The 25,395-nt window shown below is 36.0% G+C and overlaps 4 protein-coding genes across 7 annotated transcripts in view; 2 read left to right on the top strand and 2 right to left on the bottom strand.

The window, feature by feature from the left end:
• LOC124543857 (protein Aster-B-like) overlaps nt 1-6,322 on the top strand; it is a 43,295-nt gene extending 36,973 nt beyond the window's left edge. For both annotated transcript variants that reach the window (XM_047122177.1, XM_047122178.1), the window contains 6 exons: nt 302-407; nt 1,090-1,249; nt 1,614-1,721; nt 1,936-2,429; nt 3,111-3,240; nt 4,327-6,322. In XM_047122177.1, coding sequence (XP_046978133.1) covers nt 302-407; nt 1,090-1,249; nt 1,614-1,721; nt 1,936-2,429; nt 3,111-3,240; nt 4,327-4,416 — 1,088 coding nt within the window. In that variant the 3' untranslated portion in view covers nt 4,417-6,322. The remainder of the gene's footprint in view (nt 1-301; nt 408-1,089; nt 1,250-1,613; nt 1,722-1,935; nt 2,430-3,110; nt 3,241-4,326) is intronic.
• Nucleotides 6,323-7,336: 1,014 nt separating this feature from the next.
• LOC124543860 (ubiquitin-40S ribosomal protein S27a) lies at nt 7,337-12,149 on the bottom strand. The gene is made up of 4 exons (XM_047122183.1): nt 12,066-12,149; nt 10,329-10,461; nt 9,999-10,194; nt 7,337-7,559 (listed from the first exon to the last, which is right to left on the bottom strand). The coding sequence occupies exons 2-4, from the start codon at nt 10,451-10,453 to the stop codon at nt 7,413-7,415; spliced, it is 468 nt and encodes a 155-aa protein (XP_046978139.1). The 5' UTR covers nt 10,454-10,461; nt 12,066-12,149; the 3' UTR covers nt 7,337-7,412.
• On the top strand, nt 9,125-25,257 carry LOC124543858 (E3 ubiquitin-protein ligase Mdm2-like). Of its 3 annotated transcripts, XM_047122180.1 has the most exons (7): nt 12,453-12,955; nt 14,369-14,431; nt 15,400-15,462; nt 20,082-20,197; nt 22,109-22,297; nt 22,904-23,179; nt 23,306-25,257. In XM_047122180.1, exons 1-7 carry the CDS (start codon nt 12,928-12,930, stop codon nt 23,408-23,410), a joined length of 840 nt encoding a protein of 279 aa, XP_046978136.1. In that variant the 5' UTR covers nt 12,453-12,927; the 3' UTR covers nt 23,411-25,257. The 3 variants fall into 3 exon arrangements, with proteins under 3 accessions (XP_046978137.1, XP_046978135.1, XP_046978136.1); XM_047122181.1 differs by lacking the exon at nt 12,453-12,955 and adding an exon at nt 9,125-9,283 and having other exon boundaries at nt 22,904-23,447; XM_047122179.1 differs by having other exon boundaries at nt 12,452-12,955; nt 22,904-23,447.
• On the bottom strand, nt 10,858-12,141 carry LOC124543859 (ribosome biogenesis protein NSA2 homolog). Its single transcript, XM_047122182.1, has 2 exons — nt 12,066-12,141; nt 10,858-11,705 (listed from the first exon to the last, which is right to left on the bottom strand). Exon 2 carries the CDS (start codon nt 11,683-11,685, stop codon nt 10,906-10,908), a length of 780 nt encoding a protein of 259 aa, XP_046978138.1. The 5' UTR covers nt 11,686-11,705; nt 12,066-12,141; the 3' UTR covers nt 10,858-10,905.
• Nucleotides 25,258-25,395: the final 138 nt, after the last annotated feature.

Here is a 25,395-nt window from a genome sequence, read left to right as displayed (position 1 = left end):
CCCAATAACATATAAACATATCGAAAATACACATAATGTCATATTTTTAAGATTAATTGTATGAAATGACTCGATTTTGGCAAGTGGACACGACTGCGAGATAATCTTGGCACTCGGATCAATTCACAAACTGCAAATTAACTCGGTGACAGACTTTGCCTCGTCTTTGCCTCAGCTTTATAAAAGTCGAATTTAATGATACTTTTAACTACCATAAATAAAGTAATGAAGTCTTAATGTCAGTTTCAACGCCTGTCGTGTTAAAGTTCGAGGATGTTATAATGTTGTAATGTTCGGCCAGTGACCAACGGGGAGACGGAGTTCCGGGACCGCGAGGAGGAGGGCGGCGACACGCTGCCCACCGACATGTCCGACACCAGCGAGAGCGAGCCCGACAAACATCACAAGTCAGTCACTACGCATCTCATATTTGCAGGGTCCGATTCCAGACATAACTCTCAGCAAACCTGGAAAGGAGGTTCCAGTGCGCACTTTGGACAAGTGCATAGGGCCCCGTGATCGATAGGGATCAGATCAATTAAAAAGATCTGCACATTTTGTGACTATTCCAAAAAATCACAAATTTCAACAAAGCATTATTTTGAAGAACAACAAAAGTTTCTTTGTCAATTCTAACAAATTAGTGTTCTGTCAAAGTCATAGGGGCCCGATTATCCTAATGTGCCCAGGGCCTCCAATAGGTTAAATAACCCTGATTCTCAGATCGTCTGAGCTCAAGATATTGCCATCAAAGTTGATTTTGATCATTTCCTTATTCATTATCGATGTAAAGTTCACCTGTTGGTATGTTTTAGTAAAATCGTGCAGCTGATTTCTAAACCAGTTCAACTTGACCAAATCAGCTCATATTTGGCACTATAGGTAACAGTGTAGTACTTAATATCGTAATTTATTCATAACGCCATTTTTTAAGTTTGCAAAACATTTTATGGAACAACATTTTTGTTAATATTTACAAGAGGTAAGAAGACCTTCCAAACAGAAAAAAGTAGCACGTGGGTAGCAGCATTCAAACTGTAGTGTAATTGTTAGAAATATTCGTGTAATAACTTTATTTGATGCCTCTAGCAAAGGTGAAGATGAGAAGTGCACATCGGCCCACGACGGCAAGCTGTTGCTGCAGCAGGAATTCCCGTTCAACATCGACCAGCTCTTCACAATGATCTTCACAAACTCAAAGTTTAACCTGGAACTGCTGGCAGCTCGGGGAACCACAGACTACGTGCAGGTGAGATGAACAAAATATAAAATCGATCTTATATCCCAAGTTCTATAATTGTCTTGAAAACTATATATAAACATGAAAAGTCAGCGTAAATTTTTTTGATTATATATAATATATATGACGTTAAAATCTATAAAGACTGTTCGTTGGTATGTTATTAATCTATGATCGTATGATTTTCATTTTCGAAGGGATTTAGTTGTTTTTCCCGATGTATATCTCTAATATGGGAAATATATTTGTACCTGAATGTTGTGGGACTTTGCTTAAGGTTAAGCTATATCAGGAGTACTGCGTTTACATTGTCATGATGTTAGTACAATATTTAATTACTATAATTAAATAAGTATCTTGGCTTCGTTCGTAGGCCGCCTGGCAGCCACAGAACGGACTGAAGTGTCGACAGGTAAACTACACCCTGGGACTGACGTCTGGACCCATGGGACCCAAAGAAGTACACGTTACCGAGACGCAGGTGAGAATACAACTGTTCGCTAATTCTCTCTGAATAAAAAAAATGGAAAGTCCACAATATATTCAATCACCAGTTTATGAATTTTAATTTTTGTCACACAATGCCGGAAAATATTTTCTTTTAACGCTGGACGATTGACAGCTAATTCATTTTACTCGAATCGCCGGGCCTTCCGAATTTGGCAGCTAAACGTAAATATGCGTTTCCGTTTCAGGTGATGAACAAGTGCAGCCGGCCCGGCGCGCTGTACTCCATCGACAGCACGTGCGAGAACGCCGGCATCCCGTACGCGGACTACTTCAGCGTGCAGGCGCACTACTGCCTGGCGCGCACGCGCGACGGCGCCGCGCTGGCGCTGTACGGCCGCGTGCACTACAAGAAGACCATGTGGCCGCTCGTGCGCGCCTTCCTCGAGAAGAACACCATGAACGGCTTGGAGGAGTTCGCGCGCCTGCTGGACGCGCGCCTGCGCGCCGCCGCGCGCCCGCCGCCCGCGCCCGCCGCGCGCCCGCTGCGCCGCCGCCGCCGCGCGCTGCTGGCGCCCGCGCCCGCGCCGCCGCCGCCCGCGCCGCCCGCGCCCCGCGCGCGCCCCGCCGCCTGGCTGCTGCTGGCGCTGCTGCTGCTGCTCGCGCTCAACGGCCTGCTCTACTGGCGCCTCAGCCGCGCCGAGCAGCGCCGCGGCGCCGACCTCGACCAGCTGCACGCGCGGTGGGTCTCGCGCCCTATAAACCTCTCCCCCCTCCCCCCCCCAGCTGCACGCGCGGTGTGTCTCGCGACCGCCCCCCCCCTATCCCCCCCCAGCTGCACTCGCGGTGTGTCTCGCGACCGCCCCCCCCTATCCCCCCCCAGCTGCACTCGCGGTGTGTCTCGCGACCGCCCCCCCCTATCCCTCCCCAGCTGCACGCGCGGTGTGTCTCGCGACCGCCCCCCCCTATCCCCCCCCAGCTGCACTCGCGGTGTGTCTCGCGACCGCCCCCCCCTATCCCCCCCCAGCTGCACTCGCGGTGTGTCTCGCGACCGCCCCCCCCTATCCCTCCCCAGCTGCACGCGCGGTGTGTCTCGCGACCGCCCCCCCCTATCCCTCCCCAGCTGCACGCGCGGTGTGTCTCGCGACCGCCCCCCCCTATCCCTCCCCAGCTGCACGCGCGGTGTGTCTCGCGACCGCCCCCCCCTATCCCTCCCCAGCTGCACGCGCGGTGTGTCTCGCGACCGCCCCCCCCCCCCCCCCTATCCCCCCCCAGCTGCACGCGCGGTGTGTCTCGCGACCGCCCCCCCCTATCCCCCCCCAGCTGCACGCGCGGTGTGTCTCGCTCTCTCTCCTGGCCCTATACCCCCCCCCCGCCCCGCCCCGCCCCGATCGGCCCGAGCTAACGCCCGCGTCGGTTGCAGGATGAGCACGCTGAGCGAGGCGCAGGCGGCCGAGTGGGCGCGCGCGCTGGAGCGTCACTCGCACCGCCAGCGCGGCCAGCTGCTGGCGTGGCGGGACGCGCTCGATCGCACCGTGACGCACCTCACGCAGGTACGCCGCCGGCGCCGAAACTCACGAGCGCTCATTCCCGTTGCCGCCTGTCGTTCCTGTCATTTATAGACTCGTATGCGCGTATGAGTACAGCTGCTAGTCGAAACGATCAAAAAATAATAAACCGTAATACAATTATGCCGTATATATTGTCTATAAATGTAAATTCAAAATATACTTTATTCAAGTGGCCTTTTACAAGCACTTTTGAATCGTCATTTAACAATTAAGTGAAGCTACCACCGGTTCGGAAAGTAGATTCTATCCAGAAGAACCGGTAAGAAACTCAGTAGTTACTCTTTTTCAACATTTAAAAATATACAGTCATGTTAGTTAATACAATTATTTAAATTAATATATCCTGCCTGGAAGTCAACAGATATTTATTCCACGCTTTTTTATCATCTACAAAATCTTGTATCGATTAATACGCCTTTTTTTATCAATATATTTTTTATAAACGATTTGAATTTACGAGACGGACGGAAAAAATTCTGCGCAATTTTATTATAGAAGTGGAGAAATAACAGATTTCGATTGTATACAAAATAAAATCACATGCGAACACTCACCTGTAACCGCCTGGCCATGGGAAATTCGCCGACGCGAATATTCGCGCGGTGCGAACGGCAAAGCGGATATTCGCGTCGGCGAATTTTCCGTGGCCAGGCGGTAAGTGTTCGCATCATAGCAACGATAAAGTGTACGATGCTTACGATTTTTTGTTTAATTAAATTTACAATACTACAAACAATATTAGGTATGTTTTTTATAATGGTAATTGATAATAATGACAAAAAAAAATATAATTTTTTTTTAGTTCAAATTTCGTTGTTGTTTCTGAACGAACAAAACTACAAATTACAATTATTGAGAACCTACTTTTTAAATTCATCTAAAATATTTTGTCATCTCGTATATCCCCTAAACCTGACATTCGTAGCTAATGTCAAAATATCGAACTCCATCAACTAAAAATAAAAAAAACATGTTAAATTTCCCAATGGTATTATTTATTAAATATCTGTAATAATAAAAATAACTATGTTCATTCAAAATCTTATACTTTATAAAATATTATTTCAGACGGAACAAGCTTTGACGAAATTGTTAGAGACGATCAAGCCCGCACTGGAGCGACCCGACCCCGACCCCGAACTGCGGGACGAACTGTGAGGGGGGGGGGTATATATAGTAACCTGTGCACAGAAATGTCTGTTGTTCTCAATCCACAGTCGTGGTAGTATTTGCGTAAGTAGATGGCTGGTTTCCATTCCAATGTGAATCGAGTTACGGTTTCCAACATCTTCATGAGACGTAAAAATAGACAAAGTCTTGAATGACCATAAATAATTAACTGAATACGTATCCATAAGTAAATAAAGTCTATTGTATAAAAAAATATATATTTAATGATTATAAATTTATTATCTGTTAATCTAGTGCCCCTCTTTGCACTCAACGAAGGTACAATACTTATAGTAATGAGAGAGTACTTATATTTGATGATAAATTATGAATTTACTGCCAAATTATAATGATTTGCACGTCAGTGCTGTGATATTAAGTATAGAGCGTACCCTTATTCGCTGCGGTACATTGAAGCACTCGTGCTTGGAATATTTTTATCCCTCCTCGGTCGCAGCTGACGTCGCGTTGCACTTCCCCGCTTACCTTTTTGTATGATTTTTACAAAGCGAGTCGCTTAGTAGTAATTAAATGGTCCTTCTATTGTACAGTACGAAGTCGTTTTCGTAATATTAATAAAATATTTTTCCAGTATCTAATTGTACAGGCATTCCTATTTATTTATTTTGATATCCTAATTTATGTAAGATAAAATCACTATGCATTCAATTATATATTTTATAGACGCGATCGTTTATTTTGTAATTATTTTCTTTCGGTGAGTGAGGTTTTGATCATTGTGTGTGTGTGTGTGTGCGTGTGTGTGTAAATTTGACAACCTTGCGTCGTACAGCCGAGCTTTAAGTAAATGAATTCATCCAGATGTAGATATACGATAATTTACAAATTGTTGAGTAGTTAAATTGCTGTTTGCAAACGTTTAGATGTAACGCATTTACAAATATAATACGAGAGGAAATATAAAACTCACGTTAATGTTATTTTGATAGTGCAGTACGTTGTGTTGTCCGAATACGAGAGAAATTCGTTTATCCTTTTTGTATTTGAGTATCCCCCTTAATAAACCATAACTGTCACGTCCACAATCTCAAATATATTTCAACTCATTCATTAGTAATAACTCTTGCCGTGGTTTATTAAGCGAAGTGTTTTAGGAACAGTGACGTCACGCCTGTATAATGTATTTTCTTTTACATCTTGTCTAACTGTTGCTAATAGTATTGACTATGCCCGTAGCTACATGTCGTGTCCACTAAAATTGTACGTAGAATTTTACGAATTTAATCGTTTGAAGCGCTCAGGAGTACATTCCGACGTAATCGAACTCCTTAGTAGTCTTTTCATAAGTTGAATGCTATCCTCGGCTCTCCAATCACGATGTTTATATATAACTCGTTAAAGTATCCAGAGATCAGTGTTTCCCGTTAGGTAAATTTAATAATAGGTACAATATATTTATTAATTCTAGCAAGATTAGTTACAGAGTATTTGATCATTATTAAATAAAAAAAAATGTTTATAAAATGTAATAAATGTAAAAAAAAAATAAGTTCGATTTTTCGATAATTGGTGCTTTTAATTTAATAATAATTTATGTATTAATATTTTTTTTACATTTGGTTTTACATGTGGAATATTTTAGAGTTAATTGTATATATTTATGTACTTTCATTCCATGAGTAGAATGATCTGATGTCTTAGTTTAATTGAGAGACAAATATTGTATAGATTCCTACTAGTTGTATATAAAGTGCATTTTAGCATGGATCGGAAGATCTTGCCAAAGAGTATGTGGGTAGGGAGAGGCACAAACCCATTACACAATGGAACCAGGATATTTGTTAGACAATTCTATTCTCAGTATTGAATAAAATATTTTAATGTATTATATACTTTTATTTATTCTTTGAAATAAAACTACAATTGTGTTTAATTTATTTATTAAAAAAAAATTACTTACCGTAACTGCAAATGGTGTAAACGCCTTATAATTACTAAAGTTATAGATAAATGCTTCGTGATTCATCTATGTTGATATTAAATTTTGTCTAAAAGATGAGTTGAAAAAAAAAGTTTTGAAATTTCATAGTATATGCTCGATAGATAAGAAATCCTAGTCAAACTATGATTTCTAATAGAAAGGACTTGTTACGATCGTTGCAGCGACTATGGACGAAGAATTGACTTTAATTTCAAAAATAAATGAGATACCTATTTATAATGCCTAATCAGAAAAATGCTAATATTATGCAACTATGGTATGCTACTTATCAAAATTTCATCAATCAAGAATCATCAAGATCAATCATCAAGAATTGAAGAAGTACGAAAATTTGCCTATTTTATCTCTGAATTTACAAATGAAATATACACATCACATTAAAGAAATTTAAGAATCAAATCGATGTTTGTCTGTTAAACATCTTTCAAAGACTCAAGTTGTATTCTAAAACATCGTTGCTTGTAAGTTCGTTCTTACTGAGATTCTACTGAATGTAGTTAATATCACCAATCTGTCTGCGTCAAGCGATGTATTACGCGAAATCATAACTACAATTCAATAATTGTCATGCCTGGCGCTAGTAATATATATCATTCACTATATTATTAAATAACATAGACTACTATCGATGCAAATATCATATCAGAATTACCTATTTATTAGATTTTTTTATTAATTCACTGTCAATTAAAAAATACTTTATATCTGCGAAGACTCGTAAATTTTCTTATGAACTATGATTTCATCGATAGTAATCCGTTAGTAAGGCAACAGCAATTATTTTTACTATAGGTATTATACCTCCGTCCGACGAAGCGCCGTTTGACGAAGTCTGTTAACCCCTCCACTCCTCACTAGGCCGTCGACCTTATGGCAATAAAACGAATACGCATTGACAGAGCAACACTTACCACTCGGGAGGAATAAGCATAAAAACAACAAGAGTACTCTGACACCGTGTCAAGATTTATTATAAATCCATCATACACAGCAGTCGGAGCGCGACTTAAGACTAGGCGGTTCATTTGTCGTCGTCCTTGAACACCATGGTGGAGTGGCACTTGCCGCAGTAGTGTCGGTCCTCCATGACGGCCATGAACACGCCGGCGCCGCACTGCTCGCCCGTGCACTCGCGCCGCAGACGGTGGATCTTGCCGTTCTCGTCAACCTGCGCCAAGGGGATTTCGTGTAAGGACAATGCACTCTCGGACAATGTTCAAGTCATAAAAATAAACAACTAATTTGTTTCCGCAAGATTCTATACCAAATGTTTTTATTTTACATACAAAAAAGTCACGAACATAAATTACTTTTCATTTTATTTGTCTTTATTTCATAATTTACAATGTCTATGTCATGTTTGGTCTTTTTCATATTACATGTAATTTTATATAACAAATTGTTGATATCCTAGAGGTGGAGTCAGGAGACCCTTAGCACAGGGCAACCTAGTTTGGGCTCCTGTCTCCCACACATTATTGTACTTATTATTAAGATACGTTTAAACTGTAATATAAGTAATGTGGGAGAGAATAAATAAATTATAATTATTATATTATTATTATTTTAATTCGGCTCGACGGCAAAAGCTTTGTGTTTTTTATTTTTTAATTAGCGAATGAAATGTTTGAATAAACAAGAACATGCGTCAAAATCATTGCAATATCATCTTAGTTTAGATATTTCATAAACATCTTAGCAACAAAACACATAAATTATCATATATTTTTAAGAAATCCTGTATTCGTCGTAAAGTATGATAAGACTGTCCAATACTACGTGTATGAATATCGTTTTAACCAAAGGGCACGTCTCGAGATAGAATGTCCGAGATAACTGCTATTCATCATTCATCTTTGATCTCATTGTTGGTGTACATTCACCTACGCTCGACACGCTGCGACATGTCGGAACAAGAACGCTTAACATACCATTTCCTTTTGATTTATTTTTGCATTTAACAATAATCGAGTATTAAAACGAAGGATTCAACTTAAATTTTTGATAAAATTTAAAGTTTTAAAGTGTAATACAGTAACACTCTGTGCGTCTTATTATAATATTGACTGTTCACAATAAACGTCACGCAGAAATGATGTTACTTATTGTAAAAACGCTACGGTAATCTAATATTTACATATTTCTTCTAGGCTAAATTATCGGTTACCTTTTTGTTGTTTTTTATTGTACAAAAATTTAGACTCAAGTTTAAAATATATAAGAAGTAACCAATGGAAAATTACTTTTTTACTAACCTGAATTCAATGCATTATGATTTTTAATAATTTTAAATAAATATTTAAAAAAGAAGTATTTTTTTGGGTTATGTAAATGTTACACTATGGCGGCAGAAGTACATTTCTATTTTCTAAATTTATCGAGACAAAAACAAAACCAATTTTAATGGTATAATTACTTCTAATAATCTTGAATAATAATAATGTGTACTTTTTTAAATTATTCTTGCAAATAACGATTTTATTTTTGAATCCATAACCCATTAGAGAAGTTTTAGTTAATTGCAACTTTTCTAATTAACTAAAACAAAAATGTATAACATACCATTAGACAATCGTCCAATATTAGCAAATGGTAAAACAGATGTAATGATATTTTGATAGCGGTTCATGTTAGAACATGTCGCGACGAACTGCGGTCTGACTAACATTTGTTTGAAACTAAGTATTTATACAACTTACACTGCACGCCCGGCGCTGCAGTTCGGCCGAGCGACTTGCGGCAAGCAGTAGAAAACTCGCTAATATTATATTCGCGGACAAGCAGAACTGACTCAAGGTCTCGAGAGGTTAAGAGATAAAAGTCACGTGACATCGCATTGTCAACAACGACACCATATTTTTCCCGCCAACGTACACAACAATATGATCACAGGTGAGCCAATGTGTTTATAAACCATTTTCCCTTCTTACTCGATTCTTATTTAAATATTAATTAACACCGACATTTTAGTTAGAAATATTAACAAATAATCAATGTATCAAGTTAACTTGTAAGATTTCATATTTAAAATATTACTATAAAATTGTCAAACTTCAATTTAATTACACTTTTCTGTGAGCTGCGTGTTCCGACATGTCAGTTGTATAAATTTAACTTTCTACTTTATATTATATGTTCAAAACATGATGTAGAATATTGTCTAACTACTAAATTATATTATATATAATAATTAAAATTGGTAACATAACATATATACTGACCTCCTACTAATCAATATTTATCCAGTCATATATTCATTTACTAGTGACATGCCCTGAGAATGCATCAAATCTTGATACCTAATTCACAATTCTGGACTTTTTAAAATAAGCTCTACTGTATTGCAGAGTAAAAATGGTTAGACATTCGTAACATAACTAAGGATTATCATTTCAAATCTAAGAACGACATTTTCACAAGCTTAAATTGTATATAATTCATATACCAATCAAGGAAAACTTGATAAGGAACCTTTATGGCAAACCTAGATGATATCCACTTGATATCAAAGTTAAAGGTTTGATGGAAGAGATAGAGATACTATTTCTTGGTCGGTGTGAACTGTCAAATTCTAATACCTTACTGATACTAAGTATTTTTATATTACCTTGTAAAACCTAAGTACTGCTAGTTTGACCTTCTTCTTCTTGTGCTTGATCTTCTTGGGGGTGGAGTAATTCTTCTTCTTGCGTTTCTTGGCACCACCACGCAGTCTCAGCACCAAGTGAAGTGTGGACTCCTTCTGGATGTTGTAGTCAGATAGTGTTCTACCATCTTCCAGCTGCTTGCCGGCAAAGATCAATCTATACAAAAATCATAATAATATTTATATAAGCCAAAACTTGAAAGTACATATGTTAAGTATTTATTGAAATGTTTCAGTAAATATCAATTAGAAATTTGATTTCATACAGATTCTAGTAGTAGTGTATCTCACCTCTGCTGGTCTGGGGGAATTCCCTCTTTGTCTTGAATTTTAGCCTTTACATTTTCGATGGTATCAGAAGGCTCGACCTCAAGGGTGATGGTCTTGCCCGTGAGGGTCTTCACGAAAATCTGCATCTTGGTTTCTGGTAGAACAAAACAAAAAAGTTTATACTATATGCATAATTTACAGAATAATATTTCAGTAGCATCACCATATTAGAAAAAATAAGAATTTTAGTATAATATAAAGTATTTAAAAGATAACATTAACATTTAATAAAATCTTAATAATATTTAAGTAAAAGCAGAATGAAATATTATTTATTTCCAATAGAATAACTTATAGCTTTGTAATAACACCTACGAATCAAAACAATATAAAAATTTCACTGTCATAATATTAAAATAGTGTAGTTAACACTATAATAGTAAAAATACAGCCAGTCACTCATATATGCTTTCTCGCACAATGTTGTGAAATTATTGTTAAGTACGGAAAATTACAATATATACAATAAAGGCAGATTCAATAAAATTCATTTTTCTCATATATCAGTTTATTGTGGCAAATGTCACATGGATACAAATTATACCAATAGAATAGCATTGATAACACCATCGTTTTCAGGATTATTTGTAACTTGCGCATACTTCCCCCAGACAACTTTACCGGCTTGTGTGACCAGACCGAGCTCTGATATGTTCACTTCAATAACTGTACCCTTCGTGATCACCCCCAAACTAGTGTACATCTGAGAGCTAGGGTTCTTTTTCACGCCGATAATGGGTAAACAGAATGTTGCTTTCAATTCTGGATGAGTAACGTGCGCCTTCTTGAATCTCAAGGCCATGGGCCTGATGAATCTTTCGAACTTGGGGGGTTTTCGTGTGAAATTTTCTCCAACAAATGTAACTTTGGTCACCATACGCTTCCAGGCTTTCCTCTTCGTCTTGCCTGACTTTAAAACTTTGAAGACCTCAGCGTCTGCTTGTGCTCTTACTTTAGGTATCGGTACATCCCATTTGCCTGCTTTTTCTTTACGTTTCTGTTTAATCATATTAGACAAAACTTTGGCGCGTGACTGAACATCTCTGTCGAGAAGATACACGGGCACTGCGCCTTCAGCGACTTTCTCGGTGTTTTGCTTAACATTTTTCTCCTCGTGTGCTTTGATTTTCTTTTTCATTTGAATCTTTTCATTGCGTCGCTCCTTGTTATAGATCTTAGCTTTGATACCCCGCAGTTTACGCGCCTTCTCGGCCCTCTTATGAGGTTCACGTGCCTCACGCTTTCGTTTCCTTTCCTCATAATCAAGCCTTCTACCATACAGCTTTTGATGGCGTTCAATGTATTCGTTCTGCGGCATTGTGGTTGCTTTTACGGCAACTACAACAAAATTGTCACCAAATCAATTGCACCGATGGCTACGTGGTAATATAACCTCTTTAGTATTTTTACTTATGTCCTTAAGATTACTAAATGAATATTATTTATTTAGTCACATAAACAGGATCTCAAAACGAGTCACACTAACATGTATTTTAAACAGGTGCTATATACTTAGTATAGTACACCACGTGCAGAGATGATGAAGGAGCTTGACGGCATAAATTTCGATTTTCCTTTACAAATCTTTCTTTCTAACACTTATTACTCACGGCATAAACAACTCCGAAAAACTTTACATAATGTTTTGAAATATTACGCAGCTAAAATTAAATTATTTCACAAATTCCGTAAACTCACCTTATGCCGACACCATGCCACAAGGAAAAGGAAGTTTGACAAAGAGTAGCATAGACAACATTGGGATAACATGTTTAACAGACGTTATAGTTGTGGTAATTAAAAAATATTTTGAATTTAATTAAGATATTATGCTAATAGTTACTCTTTTGTTTTTTTACAATGTTTAAATAAATTTATCTTAATATTTAAGCTCAAATTATAATTTAAAATAAGAAGATGTAATATTTTTTTAACATTACAATTTTGTTTATGGCAATACTATTCCAAGTAACATTTGAACCTTTATTAATTTCAATTGTAATCAGTATTCAGTGTTACTAAATGAAATATTATCTTATCTACCTGGTTGATATATTTAATGCTACGGTATTTCAGTACATATTACTATTTCAACCGTAAAAAAAAATAATAAAAACTGCAATACATTTTTAAACTGTACCATAAAGTCAAACAGTTTCATAATCATGTGAAATAATTTTATTTTATAAATAGAATTGTAGATGAAATGGAAGTTAATATACGTAAATAATTAAACGATAATTTCTAATAAAAATAACCGGAGCAAATAAAGTATTGGTGAATCATTGCTGTAGTTCTTTTAAGAAAAATTACCGCGCTTCTTCGGTAATTACCGTGTATCAGGTAACACTACATTAAACGAGTTTGACTAAAGTTTACTAAAATACAATACGTTCGCCACATAAAAGAAAAAAAAAAGTGCGTCCAATCCAAGCAACTAGCAAATTAGTTTAGCAAATCTTTCATTTAACTATTGAGTTCCGTTGAAATGTATTAAAGAATATTCTTAAGAATATATACATTTCAGGCTCACTATAAATTCACTACTTGTGTACATATTATGACTACAACAGCATCATATTCTCCAGGTACGTTTTAACCTATATTTTAGTACTGTTTTTTTTTTTAACTTTTCAAGTACATTTGTTACCTTCATAGAAGGCTAGTTACTTAAATAACCGTCTGAAATTTATTTGTTGTATTATTATTCGAATTCAACATATTTAATTCTTTTGCCGTTGTACGCCAGCGAAAAGTAAACAATTTGAACTAAGTCAAATACAAGTTTTACTAAATATTTTCGTTTCTTTGATTTTTTTTATTCTATTTTATCTAAAATAAATGAGCCTCATATCAAATTAGCATGTGTTATCGGAATTGAATTGTTTTTTGATAAAATTTGTTATTAAAAGTTCATCAAAAGTTTTATTTTTATAGAGTTTATATTAAATTATTTTAAAATAATATAGAGTAAGCGTAATTAATGATAATAATTTAAATTAATAGTAAGATATACGAATTTGTTATTAAGTAACAGTGATAGTAAAATGCACGACAATAACATTTTTATAAACTTATTGCAAAGTATAAACAATCTGTTTATATGTTAAATTAATTGAAGTCTAAAACACAAGATAGGTTGTTTATCATATACCTCAGCCCCGAGTTAGTACATGTTTCATGATCGGAATAATTAAAAATTTCAGGTATGTTTTAGAAATTCCCCATAAATACTTACAACAATTTACAAAGACTGCCATTAGGCCTTTATATTACCATATTCAATAATAAGAATTAATTTTATTTAAATAAAAAGACTCTAGCAAAAATATAATACTTTGTACAGCAATGTTCAAGCTGCCAGTAAATAAGTCATTGCCGAAATAAAAAAAAAGATACTATTAACACACCTGTTACATGATGGGTATTACAATATTTGATAAGATATACTTGATGCATTAATCATATAAAGATAATCTTATATTGTTAGTGTTTATGTATATTAGCATATGTATATATATATAATATGACATGTCTTTTTCTGATAAGTAGTGTTTTTAATTTAAATTAATTTTGTAATATCTGTATATAATATAATGAAGATATATTTCTGTTTTTCAGCAAATCTGTCCATTTATCTATGTATAAAAGCTGATATTATATTTGACTTATATCTCATAGTATGTATTTAGGTGCTACACATACAAAAATTGTTACCATCCTTCTTTATAGTGCCAGCTTACTTCCGACTATCAACAAATTGATTCTCTGGTTTTTGTTGTGAATATGTCTGACAGACTGTCAGTAATTTTTTGGGTTCATAACATTACTATTGATAAAGGAAAGACTAACACATTTATTAAAAGTAATACATAACTGTATCACAGATAATAATCTTGTGATAAGTTCAAAACAAAACATAGGCTGTAATGATTATTAAAAAATCTTTAATATGGATTTGAGTTAATATAGCATAAATTGAAGTTATGGAAACATTTCAGAACCTACATTGAGTCGTCGCTGTTCAACAGAGACCATCTTCAACTCAAAAGCCAGGATAATTGGTAAGTTTATTAAATTTTTAAAGTTATTAATTTCGAATGTCTTGTTCACGAGAGTCGTGAAGAAGACATTTGTAGATAATGTTGCAACATCGGGCTCTACCGAATAAAAATAAAAAGCATGGTAAATATCCTGAAATTAATAACTTTAGTGACAAAAATAACCATTTTAATTTAAAATTTTATTAAAATTTACATAAATAATTTTTATAAGTCAATTTTACCTATAATTAATGTTAATACTAAATTAGTTATTAATGTAACCTATATAATACTCCACTATGTAAGCTTACACTGTTGAAAACATGAAGCACATATCTTTTAGCTAAGAAATATCTTACCAGCACTCAAATACACTACAAACGTTTCACAGGTAACAAAGGGCCATCACATTTATCATCTCATATTACTATGATATACTTTATTTATACTAGTTTTCTTCAAACATGCATATTATATCTCCAGATATATTATCCAAAAATTTTGTGTATATTTTTATTATTTTGAAGATCTTGTGTTTAAAGTGCATATATGTTTTTATTATCAGGTAGTCAAAATACTAAAGATTTTAATTATTAAAGTTAAGAAATCATGCGTACATGCCAAGTATACTTTGAATAGTTATAGAATTTATTTAATTATCTGTGTGAAATAATTATGTAAAATTAAAAATTATTAAACAATACTGTGTAGAAATATTACATTCATATAAGCACTACTATACATGTCCATTATAATGACCATAACTATAAATTATATATGTATATAAGTGTAATGTTATAATATGTATTTAATAGTATAGATATTACACCAATTTTTTTTTTTAAATTGTAACAAGTCTTTTACATACAGACACTTATTCATGGTTTACATTTCTCCTCAAAGTGGAAACTTCTGACCTACTGAAACTATGTGAAACTATTCACAAATATTATAATTATGTATTGTTAATTAAAGTTTGAACATTTCAGACCCTTCATGGAGTCGTCGCTGTTCAACAGAGACTATCTTCAGCATCCAGGGAAGGGAAACTGGTATGATTATGTTTTTTTTTTAAATTGTAATGTTTTAATATCATTAGGTATTTGCATGATTGTATTGTGTAGAAAAAATACGATTTATTTATTAATAGTAGAGTAGTATTTTGATTTGTGTGATATTTATTCTATGGTTTAAGATCATAAAGTTATTCTAGAATAATGATCATTTTTCGAAAATCATTAAGGAAAATACTCTAGTTATTATAATAGTCATCATTTGTGCGTTATTTGAAAGGTTAAATTCAGTGTAGATTCTACCTAGGAAAAGCGGCATGAAAAACGTTAATTTATTTCTATTAAGCCAGTAACGTTCCTAATTAACCGGAAAATTAGCACAAAATCGTCTGTTTTCCCGCCAAATCGGCCCCCGGTGTGTGACTAATGTCGCCGGTAGTTAGTATAATTTGAGCGCAAGTCCAAACGTGAATCTTCCTGCTTTGTAGACGTTTGTTAGCGTTAGTCAAAGTCATGACTCAGCACTCAGCAGCAAAGAGGTGAAACTTGCATTGCTTAGAACTTGTCGGAACTTGTACGGTGCAATAAACTTGTACGTACGTGCCGACTGCAGATACTGTTATCGTGACGGGTTAACATTCGCGACTCCGAAATCAATTAGTTATAGATTAATTTGATAGTGACGCGTACTCACAAAAATATTTCGAATGGAATTGGTCATCATTACAATTAAACGAGGAAAATATTTGATTATCGATTATTATTGTTTCATTCTTATCAGAATGAATTGTTTATTTTTTCTTTTAGTTTTAGCCAATAAAAATATTTGCACTTTTGGTTTACACGTTCGTTAACAATTCGAAATATAAAAAAAACGAAAAAGAAAATAGTGTCAGGTATGATCATTACGTCAGGCCAGGGACTTAAAACTTAACGATTTAATATTCAATTACTAATTAGGTTTTTTATTTTGTATCTCTATACATGATTTTTGAAATTAAATTATTGAAATCGCAAATTTTAGTACTTTGGTCGCAAAATGAATGATTTAATTTATAGTATATAGCCAACTACTACGCGTTTGTCATGATCACCAGTAGAATCTTAAGCTTTGTAAATATATAGCAATCGCTGATGTAACATTTTTTCATGGTGTTCCTCAGGGTAACATTTTCGTTTCTATATTATTCATAACCTACATCAATGGCACTAGAATTTTTAAATGTATAACGTATATATCTGTTGATAGCATTGATAAATCATTGCAATTGCTAAAGGTTTTTGCAGATTCACCGTTACAACTGCTTTGGCAAAACTACGTAATCACTGCTTTTTATAATATTTAGGCATAAAAATTAGTAACAGCATTATTGATTCACATCGGTTTACTATATTTAACGTTATCGAATCAATTTCAAAGTAACGTCACATTAATAATCATTATTAATTAGATACCCTTGATTTGGTTAGGTTGTTATTATGAAAAGATATTTATTTTGCTTTCAACTACCTCAAAGACTTTGCTATTGTTTTTAAACAAATGAACACGTCGTATGGTTTCGTACCGACCCCCAAGTCGTAGCGATACACGTGCCCAAACCAAGCTCTATTCATACATATTGTAAGAGGCGGATATCACTTCTGCAGTCATTCGATGATTCTAGTCGTATACCTACTATTGTTATTTTGATATTAGTAGTCGCCCGCGGCTTTGTTCGCGCTTTAGTTGGCTGGCTATCATGTGTCGGGTAAAAAAGTAGCCTATGTCCACTCTTGTAGTTCAAGTTTGCTTCATACCAAATTTCATCAAATTCAATTCAGCGGTTTGGCTATGAAAGAGCGACAGATAGACATTCACATTTGTAATATTATAATCTAAATAACCGTTTGAGATATGTTTATGAAATTTGGAGCACATATGTATCTCGCAAGTCTTAATATATTTGCCTAATTTGACAAATTTATGTCAAACAGTTTTTGAGTTATGAAGGGGTCAAAAGTGGCTCCAAATGGTTCGTGTAAAATTACACACGGTGCTACTCGCCAGTTCTGTTCTGTTACCTGAACTTGGCTGACAGGCTACCGCGTGTCTAGATTTTATATTATCTGTTTTGTATGCTATGGGTGTTTGTGTGTTATTATTTATATATTTATTTATTTACATATATATTATTATAATTTTACTAAACTTAGTATCAGTTTGCCAAGTGTTACTGCTTCGTGTGGTCTACTTGAAGACATGTTTAATTACTTAATGATTACTTATTCCACCAGACCGCTTCAATGCGGCTTGGTGGAAAAACATGTGATGGAATATAATTCACATTCAGTGAATTATACTCATCAATTAAGCCCATGAAACAAGTGGATTGTTTTGTGTTTGAACATGTGACCTTCGATTGAGATTCGTGTGTCCCAATCACTGGAGCATCTGGGCACTATTTATCTAATGACAGTAATTGAACAATAAAAACTAGTTTTGATTGCACTGTCTGTATGTCACATAGCTTTAAAAATATGCATGATAATAATTCTTAATGGGTGGTAGGGCTTTGCTCAAGCCTGTCTGGTTAAGTACCACTCACTCATCAGATATTCTACCGCCAAACATCAATATTTAGTATTGTTGTGATCCGGTTTGAAGGGTGAGTGAGCCAGTGTAACTACAGGCACATGGGACATAACATCATAGTTGTCAAGGCTATGTTGTTGACAGCAGGCCTTACCGTTAGGAGTAAAATTTGCCTGTCAACATAACAATACCACAAAAATAATAATTTACACATTGGATTGTCCCGGAGTATTGGTTAAGTCAATCCTGTTGGTGATTTTATTATGGAATGGAATGATGTGTTGTTGTATTAACATGTGTGGTAATATTGTCAGATGTGTTTGTTGGATGCCCTGGTCTGCAGACTGGAATCGACAGGGTCTGGTATTAAGGATTGAACCCGAAGACCGCTGGATCGTGGAACGTATCATGCTTGACCTTTGCTTTTGGGAATGGAAAGATTCCTAACGAAAAATCTGTTCTGTGATAATATAGCATTTATAAAACATGTTATTATTTAATATTAATTGTATATAGAATATTAGACATGACTTATTACTCTTTTGACTTAAAAAAAGTAAATGAAAATAACAGTTCTTCCATGTTGCACATCTCATAGGGTTGTCTGTGTTTTGCTGACGCTACTTTTCACTACTATTGATTATATCACCTATTGAGTATATGCTATCGCGTATATAAACACATCAAATTGATATCTATTTAAAAAAAATATGTCGAAATTGATTACCAAATTTAAAAAAAAATGTTATGGCTCATGTTATGAATAGATAAATAAATAACTATGAAATTCTTTGATCTTTTTACTCAATGCATAAGTGGTGATTAATAAAATTGTACATGATCATTAGATGTACATTGTCAAGGAAAAAGGGTAATTGCTGTGTTCCTTACCGTTTCTTCTCAGTAGGATCTACATTCTGAACAGGTTGATAGTCAATTGAATCTAACTTAGTGACAACTCAAATGTTGAATAAAGTATATTTCTAGTTATTAACAGTTTTAGTATATCTGTTGCGATAGTGTATCTTATTTATGTAATGAAAATATAATTTATTTCAGAAAGCTATAAAACTTTAATATATTAAGTTATATGTAAAACTATCATCGGTTCAGCATAAAGATTCTACCGAAATGAATAGGCATGAAGCTCAGATACTTATTACACTATCAAAAACATCCTTATGTTCATTAAAATATGAGTTAAACGAATGAGTTGTGCAATTTTGGAACTACTTAATATTTTTAGTTAATTTTCTTTTGTGAGGATTTTTCAAACTTAGAATATTAATAGGTTGTTGATTAGTTTAGAAATAGAGTATTCATTGTGTAGAGATTTGTTTATTTCATGATTTTTCTCTTAAAAAGAAGTTATGGTAATTGTTTATAGTACTAGTTTATGGTAATATTGCAAAATTTTGTCATATGTTGTATGTATAGTTTGAATACTGAAAACATGTTAAAATTTTGTATGATATAATTTTATATTGTACATTAAACTAGCATACAGCTTAGTCTCGCTTATCTGACAACCAGCTTCGAACATTTGAATAGTATTGTTTAGTCATCCTTACTATCGTATCCTGAAGCAATCCTTACCTTATAATCTAACAATTTTTATTTTTATTTTCATCTCAAGTCAGTATTCATTGTCTTGAATAGAATTAAACTTGCATCCTTATCATTGCTAAATTATCATTAATTTAATGTTTCTAAGGCCACCATCACACCACCCAATTTTCCTATATAGTACTCGCTACGGATAAACGAGACTACTGTTGTTTCTATTCTATTTTCATTTTATTTCTATATTTGTAAAACGCTAAAATTTGTATCATTAAAAAAAGTTATTATCAAAATATGACAAACATATTTAAAAAAAAAATTAAATGAAATGAGGCAGTTCAAAAAAATTCGTAACCACAAGAAAAAAATATTTCTGAAAAAAAAAAATTAGTAACATACAAAAAAAAAAGTTTTGCATAGTGAAGGGGCGCCGCATGGAAGCATTACAGTACACAAGGCAACAGAATGAAGGCAAACGTGAGCTTTGAATGTAGTATGTTTCTGAAGATTGTGGTGTTTGTAGATTTTGTGCGCGACACGAGTGACACAGAGTGGGGCAGCGACGGGCAGGGTGTGGAGTTCGAGCCCGTCACCGACACCGACGAGCCGCTCGCCGGCGACAGCTCCGAGCTAAGCGAGGTGCGTGCAGACCCAGTCCTATGATCCTCATGCTAAACACCAGTGTAATTTCAAACTCAAACTCAAACTCAAATTCCTTTATTCAATATAGAAGCATTACACTTACTTATTGATTGTCAAATAAACACTACCACCGGTTCGGAAAAAGGAACACCCTGAAGAGTTTTTTTTAGTGAGACCCGCTGAGTTTCTTTCGCCGGTTCTTCTCACCTGAGAAGAACCGGCGAAAGAAACTCAGCGGGTCTTTTTTTTTGTTATTTTTTTTGTCAAATTAATAAGATACATAGTAGTATATGATTAGAAATAGCCAGGAGGCGATCGTTTCATTCCCAAGGTGTGCTATCAAACATAAACTCGCTAATTGTATAGTAACCTTTTGCACACAAGCGTTCCTTAACAATTTTTTTAAATTTGGCAACAGAAGCATTTTGAACGCTTTCTGGGATCCTGTTGTAGAAGCGTATACATTGCCCCACAAAAGAGTCACTGACTCTATGCAGTCGAGTAACAGGAGTAACAAGATGTGTTTGTTCCTTGTACCAATGTTATGAGAATCACATTTTCTCATAAAAACATTAATATTTTTCCGTACATACAAAACATTACAAAATATGTATTGAGAAGCAACAGTCAATGTCTTAATTTCTTTAAATCTATACCTTAATGATTCCTTGGCTCCTAGGTTATAGATTGCGCGAATAGCCCTCTTCTGCAGCACAAATATAGTTTGGATAGCGGCTGCATTACCCCAAAGCATAATACCGTATTACATTATACTGTGAAAGTAACTAAAATATACTAGTCGAGCCGTATCAACATCAGTAAATAATCTAATTTTTTTGACCGCAAATGCCGCAGAACTCAGTCTACCCGCCAATCCGTTTATATGGGCGAGCCACTGTAACTTGGCATCAAGAGTAAATCCAAGAAATTCAGTTGTTTCAACTGGATCCATCGATTCCCCATTGATAAGTACATCGGGTTTTACATTTTGCACATTTGGTGTGCTAAATTTTACAATTTTAGTTTTTTTATTATTCAGTCTAAGATTATTTACGCTAAACCAATGTACTATATCGGACATAGCATTGTTTACATCGTCATACTGAACCTGTTTCCTATTAATTTTAAAAACCAAAGAGGTATCATCAGCAAACAATACTATATCACGTTTGTTCCCAACAAGAAAGGGCAAGTCATTTATGTATATGAGAAATAGAAAAGGTCCAAGAATTGATCCTTGTGGGACCCCCATACCAACTGAGACCCCAGGAGACCTTGTCCCTTTAACGTCAACCCTCTGAATTCTATTGTTAAGATAGGAAGTCAGAAGGTCGAGTGCACATTCTCTAATTCCATAGTGATATAGTTTCCTGACCAGAGTTTCATGCTGAACACAATCAAAGGCTTTGGATAAGTCGCAGAAAATCCCTAAGGCATCCTGCGGCCCCTCCCAGGCCTCATAGATATTTTTTATAAGTTCGATACCCGCGTCGGTAGTCGAGTGACCCCTCATGAATCCAAATTGTTTTCTGTGAAGCAGATTGTTTCTATTGAAATATGCTAATAATTGATTTAAAATAATTTTTTCAAATATTTTGCTTCAGTGTCAATACCTCACTAAGTAACATTAGTTTGATGTACAGTGACAATATAATGAATATAATGCATTGTGCAATTATAATGCAATATAAAGCTTGTGAGTTGATCTCGTGACTTGGTCCAGTGTTGACTGTCAGCTTCATGTTATAACTTTTAAATAAAACTAATTATAACGGATGAATCGCGTATATTAATTATTTTTAAACATCCCGACGTTTCGATCACTTTGCAGTGTTCGTGGTCACGGGTAGACGGTCTACGATTCATCCGTTATAATTATGTTATAACTTTTGTGTGTAATGTTTCCAGAACGAGATAATAACGACGAAGGTGGTAGAGGTGGTGGTGGGCGACGACGGCGAGCTTCAGCTGGCCGACGCGGAGGGCACGGACAGCAGCAGCGACAGCGAGCTCGACTTGCACGACTACTGGAGTTGTGCGCACTGCCGCGCACCAAACAACAACCCCCTCTACCGATACTGCCAGAAGTGCTTCAATGTGCGTGACGCCCGAACGAATTCATTCAATCATTTATGTAATACGACCTCCGTGGTCGATTGGTGTGTACAACGGTTTTCATGGGTACGCCACTCGGAGGTCCCGGGTTCGATTCCCGGCCGATTCGATGTAGATAACCAGTTTTTCTATGTTGTCTCGGGTCTGGGTGTTTGTGGTATCGTTACTTCTGATTTCCATAACACAAGTGCCTTAGATACTTACATTGGGATCAGAGTAATGTATGTGATGTTGTCTCAATATACAACAGCCTGCAAATTCCCACTGCTGCGCTGATGGGATCCTCTCCCTTTAAGGAGAAGGTTTTTGGAACATATTCCACCACGCTGTTCCAATGCGGGTCGGAATACACATGTGACAGAATTTCTATGAAATTTATCACATGCATGGTTCCTCACGATGTTTTTCTTCGTCTGAGCACGAGATGAATTATAAAGACATATTAAGCACATGAAACAGCGGTGCTTGCCTGGGTTTGAACCCGCAATCATCGGTTAAGATGCACGCGTTCTAACCACTGGTCCATCTCTGCTCTCTCATTTATTTAATATGTGTGCAATAATACTAAACGAGTGCCCGTCGTTTCAGGTGCGGAAAAACTTCTTCCCGCCGAGACCGCGGCCCAAACGCAAGCACAAGCGCAAGGCCAGCGAAGAGCTAGCTTGTCCGCGCACGCTGTCGCAGGACTCCGGCGTCGACTCGCTGGGCGGCAGCCAGGGCTCCGCGGGCCCCGAGGAGCGCCCCGCCAAGCGCGCGAGGCTCGAGTCGGGCGCCGACGGGGCGGCCGGGCCGGCGGGCGACGCGTGCGTGGTGTGCGTGTCGCAGCCCAAGACGGGCGTGTTCGCGCACGGCCGCATCGCGCACATATGCTGCTGCTACACATGCGCCGTCAAGATCTGGAAGCGCGCCGGCCGCTGCCCCGTCTGCAACTGCAAAGTAAGCAACGTGCTCCGCGCCGTCGTCATGTGAGCGCGCGGGTAAATCGCGCACATATGCTGCTGCTACACATGCGCCGTCAAGATCTGGAAGCGCGCCGGCCGCTGCCCCGTCTGCAACTGCAAAGTGAGCAACGTGCTCCGCGCCGTCGTCATGTGAGCGCGCGGGTAAATCGCGCACATATGCTGCTGCTACACATGCGCCGTCAAGATCTGGAAGCGCGCCGGCCGCTGCCCGGTCTGCAACTGCAAAGTGAGCAACGTACTGCGCGCCGTCGTCATGTGAGTGCGGGTAAACCATCTCCTGTAAATACTTTGAGCTTAGGAATGTACAGAATATAATGCTTTGGATACTGCCCGGCGACGTCACGGCGCTGTGTGCGGGCTTCAGTGCTCTCACCGTGTCTGTTTCAGCTCTCACGATACTAATACACACACACCTAAACAAACACACAATAAGTAATTTCGTAAGTAGCGACGGTCGCGACGGGATCTTTTATACGTTCGGTTTGCATTCATTTACGTTATTTCTCATTTTTTTTTGATGATAACAAATAAATACACGGTATCGTAGCGGTAGCGTAATCCGTTATTAATATTAGTAAACAAAATGCAAAGCAAATTAAGATAAGCATTAAATTTTCGAATTTGTATCCATTCGTTTGTGCTCAATCCATTCAGGCGTAGCATCTAAGCCTATGCGTAAGCGCAGATCTATTATTATGTTGCCCTCTCAGTTAGGGTGCTACATTCTCATTTTTTTGTAAACATAAGGATAAGACCAACATTGGTCAAAATCTTTCTAAATATGAAGTTTGATACTTTGACTGACTGACTGACTGACAAACAATAAATATTAGATATCTCTCATCTAATTTTTATATTTTATTATACCGAAGCAACAGACCGTAAATATTTCTCCGAAAAAAAGTAACTTAGTGATGCAACAATTCGAGTCTTATGTTAAAAAGTAATCTTAATATCATTATACCAAAATAAGTATAAAGAAAATCATAATAATTACATTTTTAATTTCATATGTTGCCAAATTAATAAAGCTAGAGAGTCGTAAAAGGAGTTATTATTATAATAATTAAACACACATGACCGGTAGCAGACTTGAAAATCTAATATTTAATTCAGATTTCGCCTTACGTCATACATTATCAAATAAAATTATCAACTCGGTCGTTCAACTTTTTCTAGAAAACGAGAAAGAATATAAAATAGCTTAGTTAGTAAAATCAGTAGAATAAAATTATTTTTTTGTGATAAATTCGTATAAATCTATTTGTTAGTAATTGGTCAGATAAAAGAGAGTAATATATTTTGTTTAAATAAGTTTAGGTTCTTAGAACATTAACCGTGAACGAAACGTAATAGTTTTAATATTAGAGCCAGGTTTACACACAGACGTCAGTAATTATGACTGTCTTCAGATTACATGTTCCTTTATTTCACTCGGTAAGACAACAGCATCAAATCAAATTAAACAAAAATATAACATACATTTAGACCTATTAGTTAAACATCAAATTATATATAAATACATGTAAAAAAATGCCTTATAAACTAGAGCTAAGAATTGACAATAACATTTTATACCAAGGACTATTCATCACTATTTGTGGATATTATGAGAAATGAAAGTTAAAATAAATGCTGAAACCACATTGATCAGTACTGTGTCATCGGCTGCCTTCGATCAATGATCAAAGGGAAATTAGGAAAACTGTTTATCATTAGCGTTTCAGTATCTGAAGTTCAATCTTGATGTAGGGAAAGCAACGGACAATATTAGTTTATAGTGCTATATTCCAATGGCAGGAGCAGTAATAAACATACTTTTCAATTACATATACTTATATCAATATTATGCAATACAAACAGTTCTTAATTAATATGCCTATATTCATAATACTCTATTCTACTTAACTTCAGGCACAAGGGATATGACACCTTATTTTCCAAGTTTAAGAATGCATTGCCGAGTAAGGAATACTGTCTGGTTTTATATTTGTTTGTCCGTATATCAATATTAAAAATACTACTTGTTATCTACTTATTAACAAAATTCAAATCTAAATGGTATTCGTATACCATAAACTATTTAAAAATCTGTCAATTGATTAATTACAGTCAAAG

The sequence above is a fragment of the Vanessa cardui genome, chromosome 3 (assembly GCF_905220365.1).
Source record: "Vanessa cardui chromosome 3, ilVanCard2.1, whole genome shotgun sequence".
Classification (NCBI taxonomy): Eukaryota; Metazoa; Arthropoda; class Insecta; order Lepidoptera; family Nymphalidae; genus Vanessa; species Vanessa cardui.
The sequence above is the reverse complement of the archived record's forward strand: the minus strand, read 5'-3'. Positions and strand labels throughout refer to the sequence as shown.

Coding starts and splice junctions, on each gene's coding strand:
- LOC124543859 (XM_047122182.1), bottom strand. CDS start 11,685: ATGCCGCAGAACGAATACATTGAACGCCATCAAAAGCTGTATGGTAGA.
- LOC124543860 (XM_047122183.1), bottom strand. CDS start 10,453: ATGCAGATTTTCGTGAAGACCCTCACGGGCAAGACCATCACCCTTGAG. Junction 10,195..10,328: donor ATTCCCCCAGACCAGCAGAG/GTGAGATACACT, acceptor ATTTTTGTATAG/ATTGATCTTTGCCGGCAAGC. Junction 7,560..9,998: donor CAGTACTTAGGTTTTACAAG/GTAATATAAAAA, acceptor CCCTTGGCGCAG/GTTGACGAGAACGGCAAGAT.
- LOC124543858 (XM_047122180.1), top strand. CDS start 12,928: ATGACTACAACAGCATCATATTCTCCAG. Junction 14,432..15,399: donor CTCAAAAGCCAGGATAATTG/GTAAGTTTATTA, acceptor TGAACATTTCAG/ACCCTTCATGGAGTCGTCGC. Junction 15,463..20,081: donor CATCCAGGGAAGGGAAACTG/GTATGATTATGT, acceptor TGGTGTTTGTAG/ATTTTGTGCGCGACACGAGT.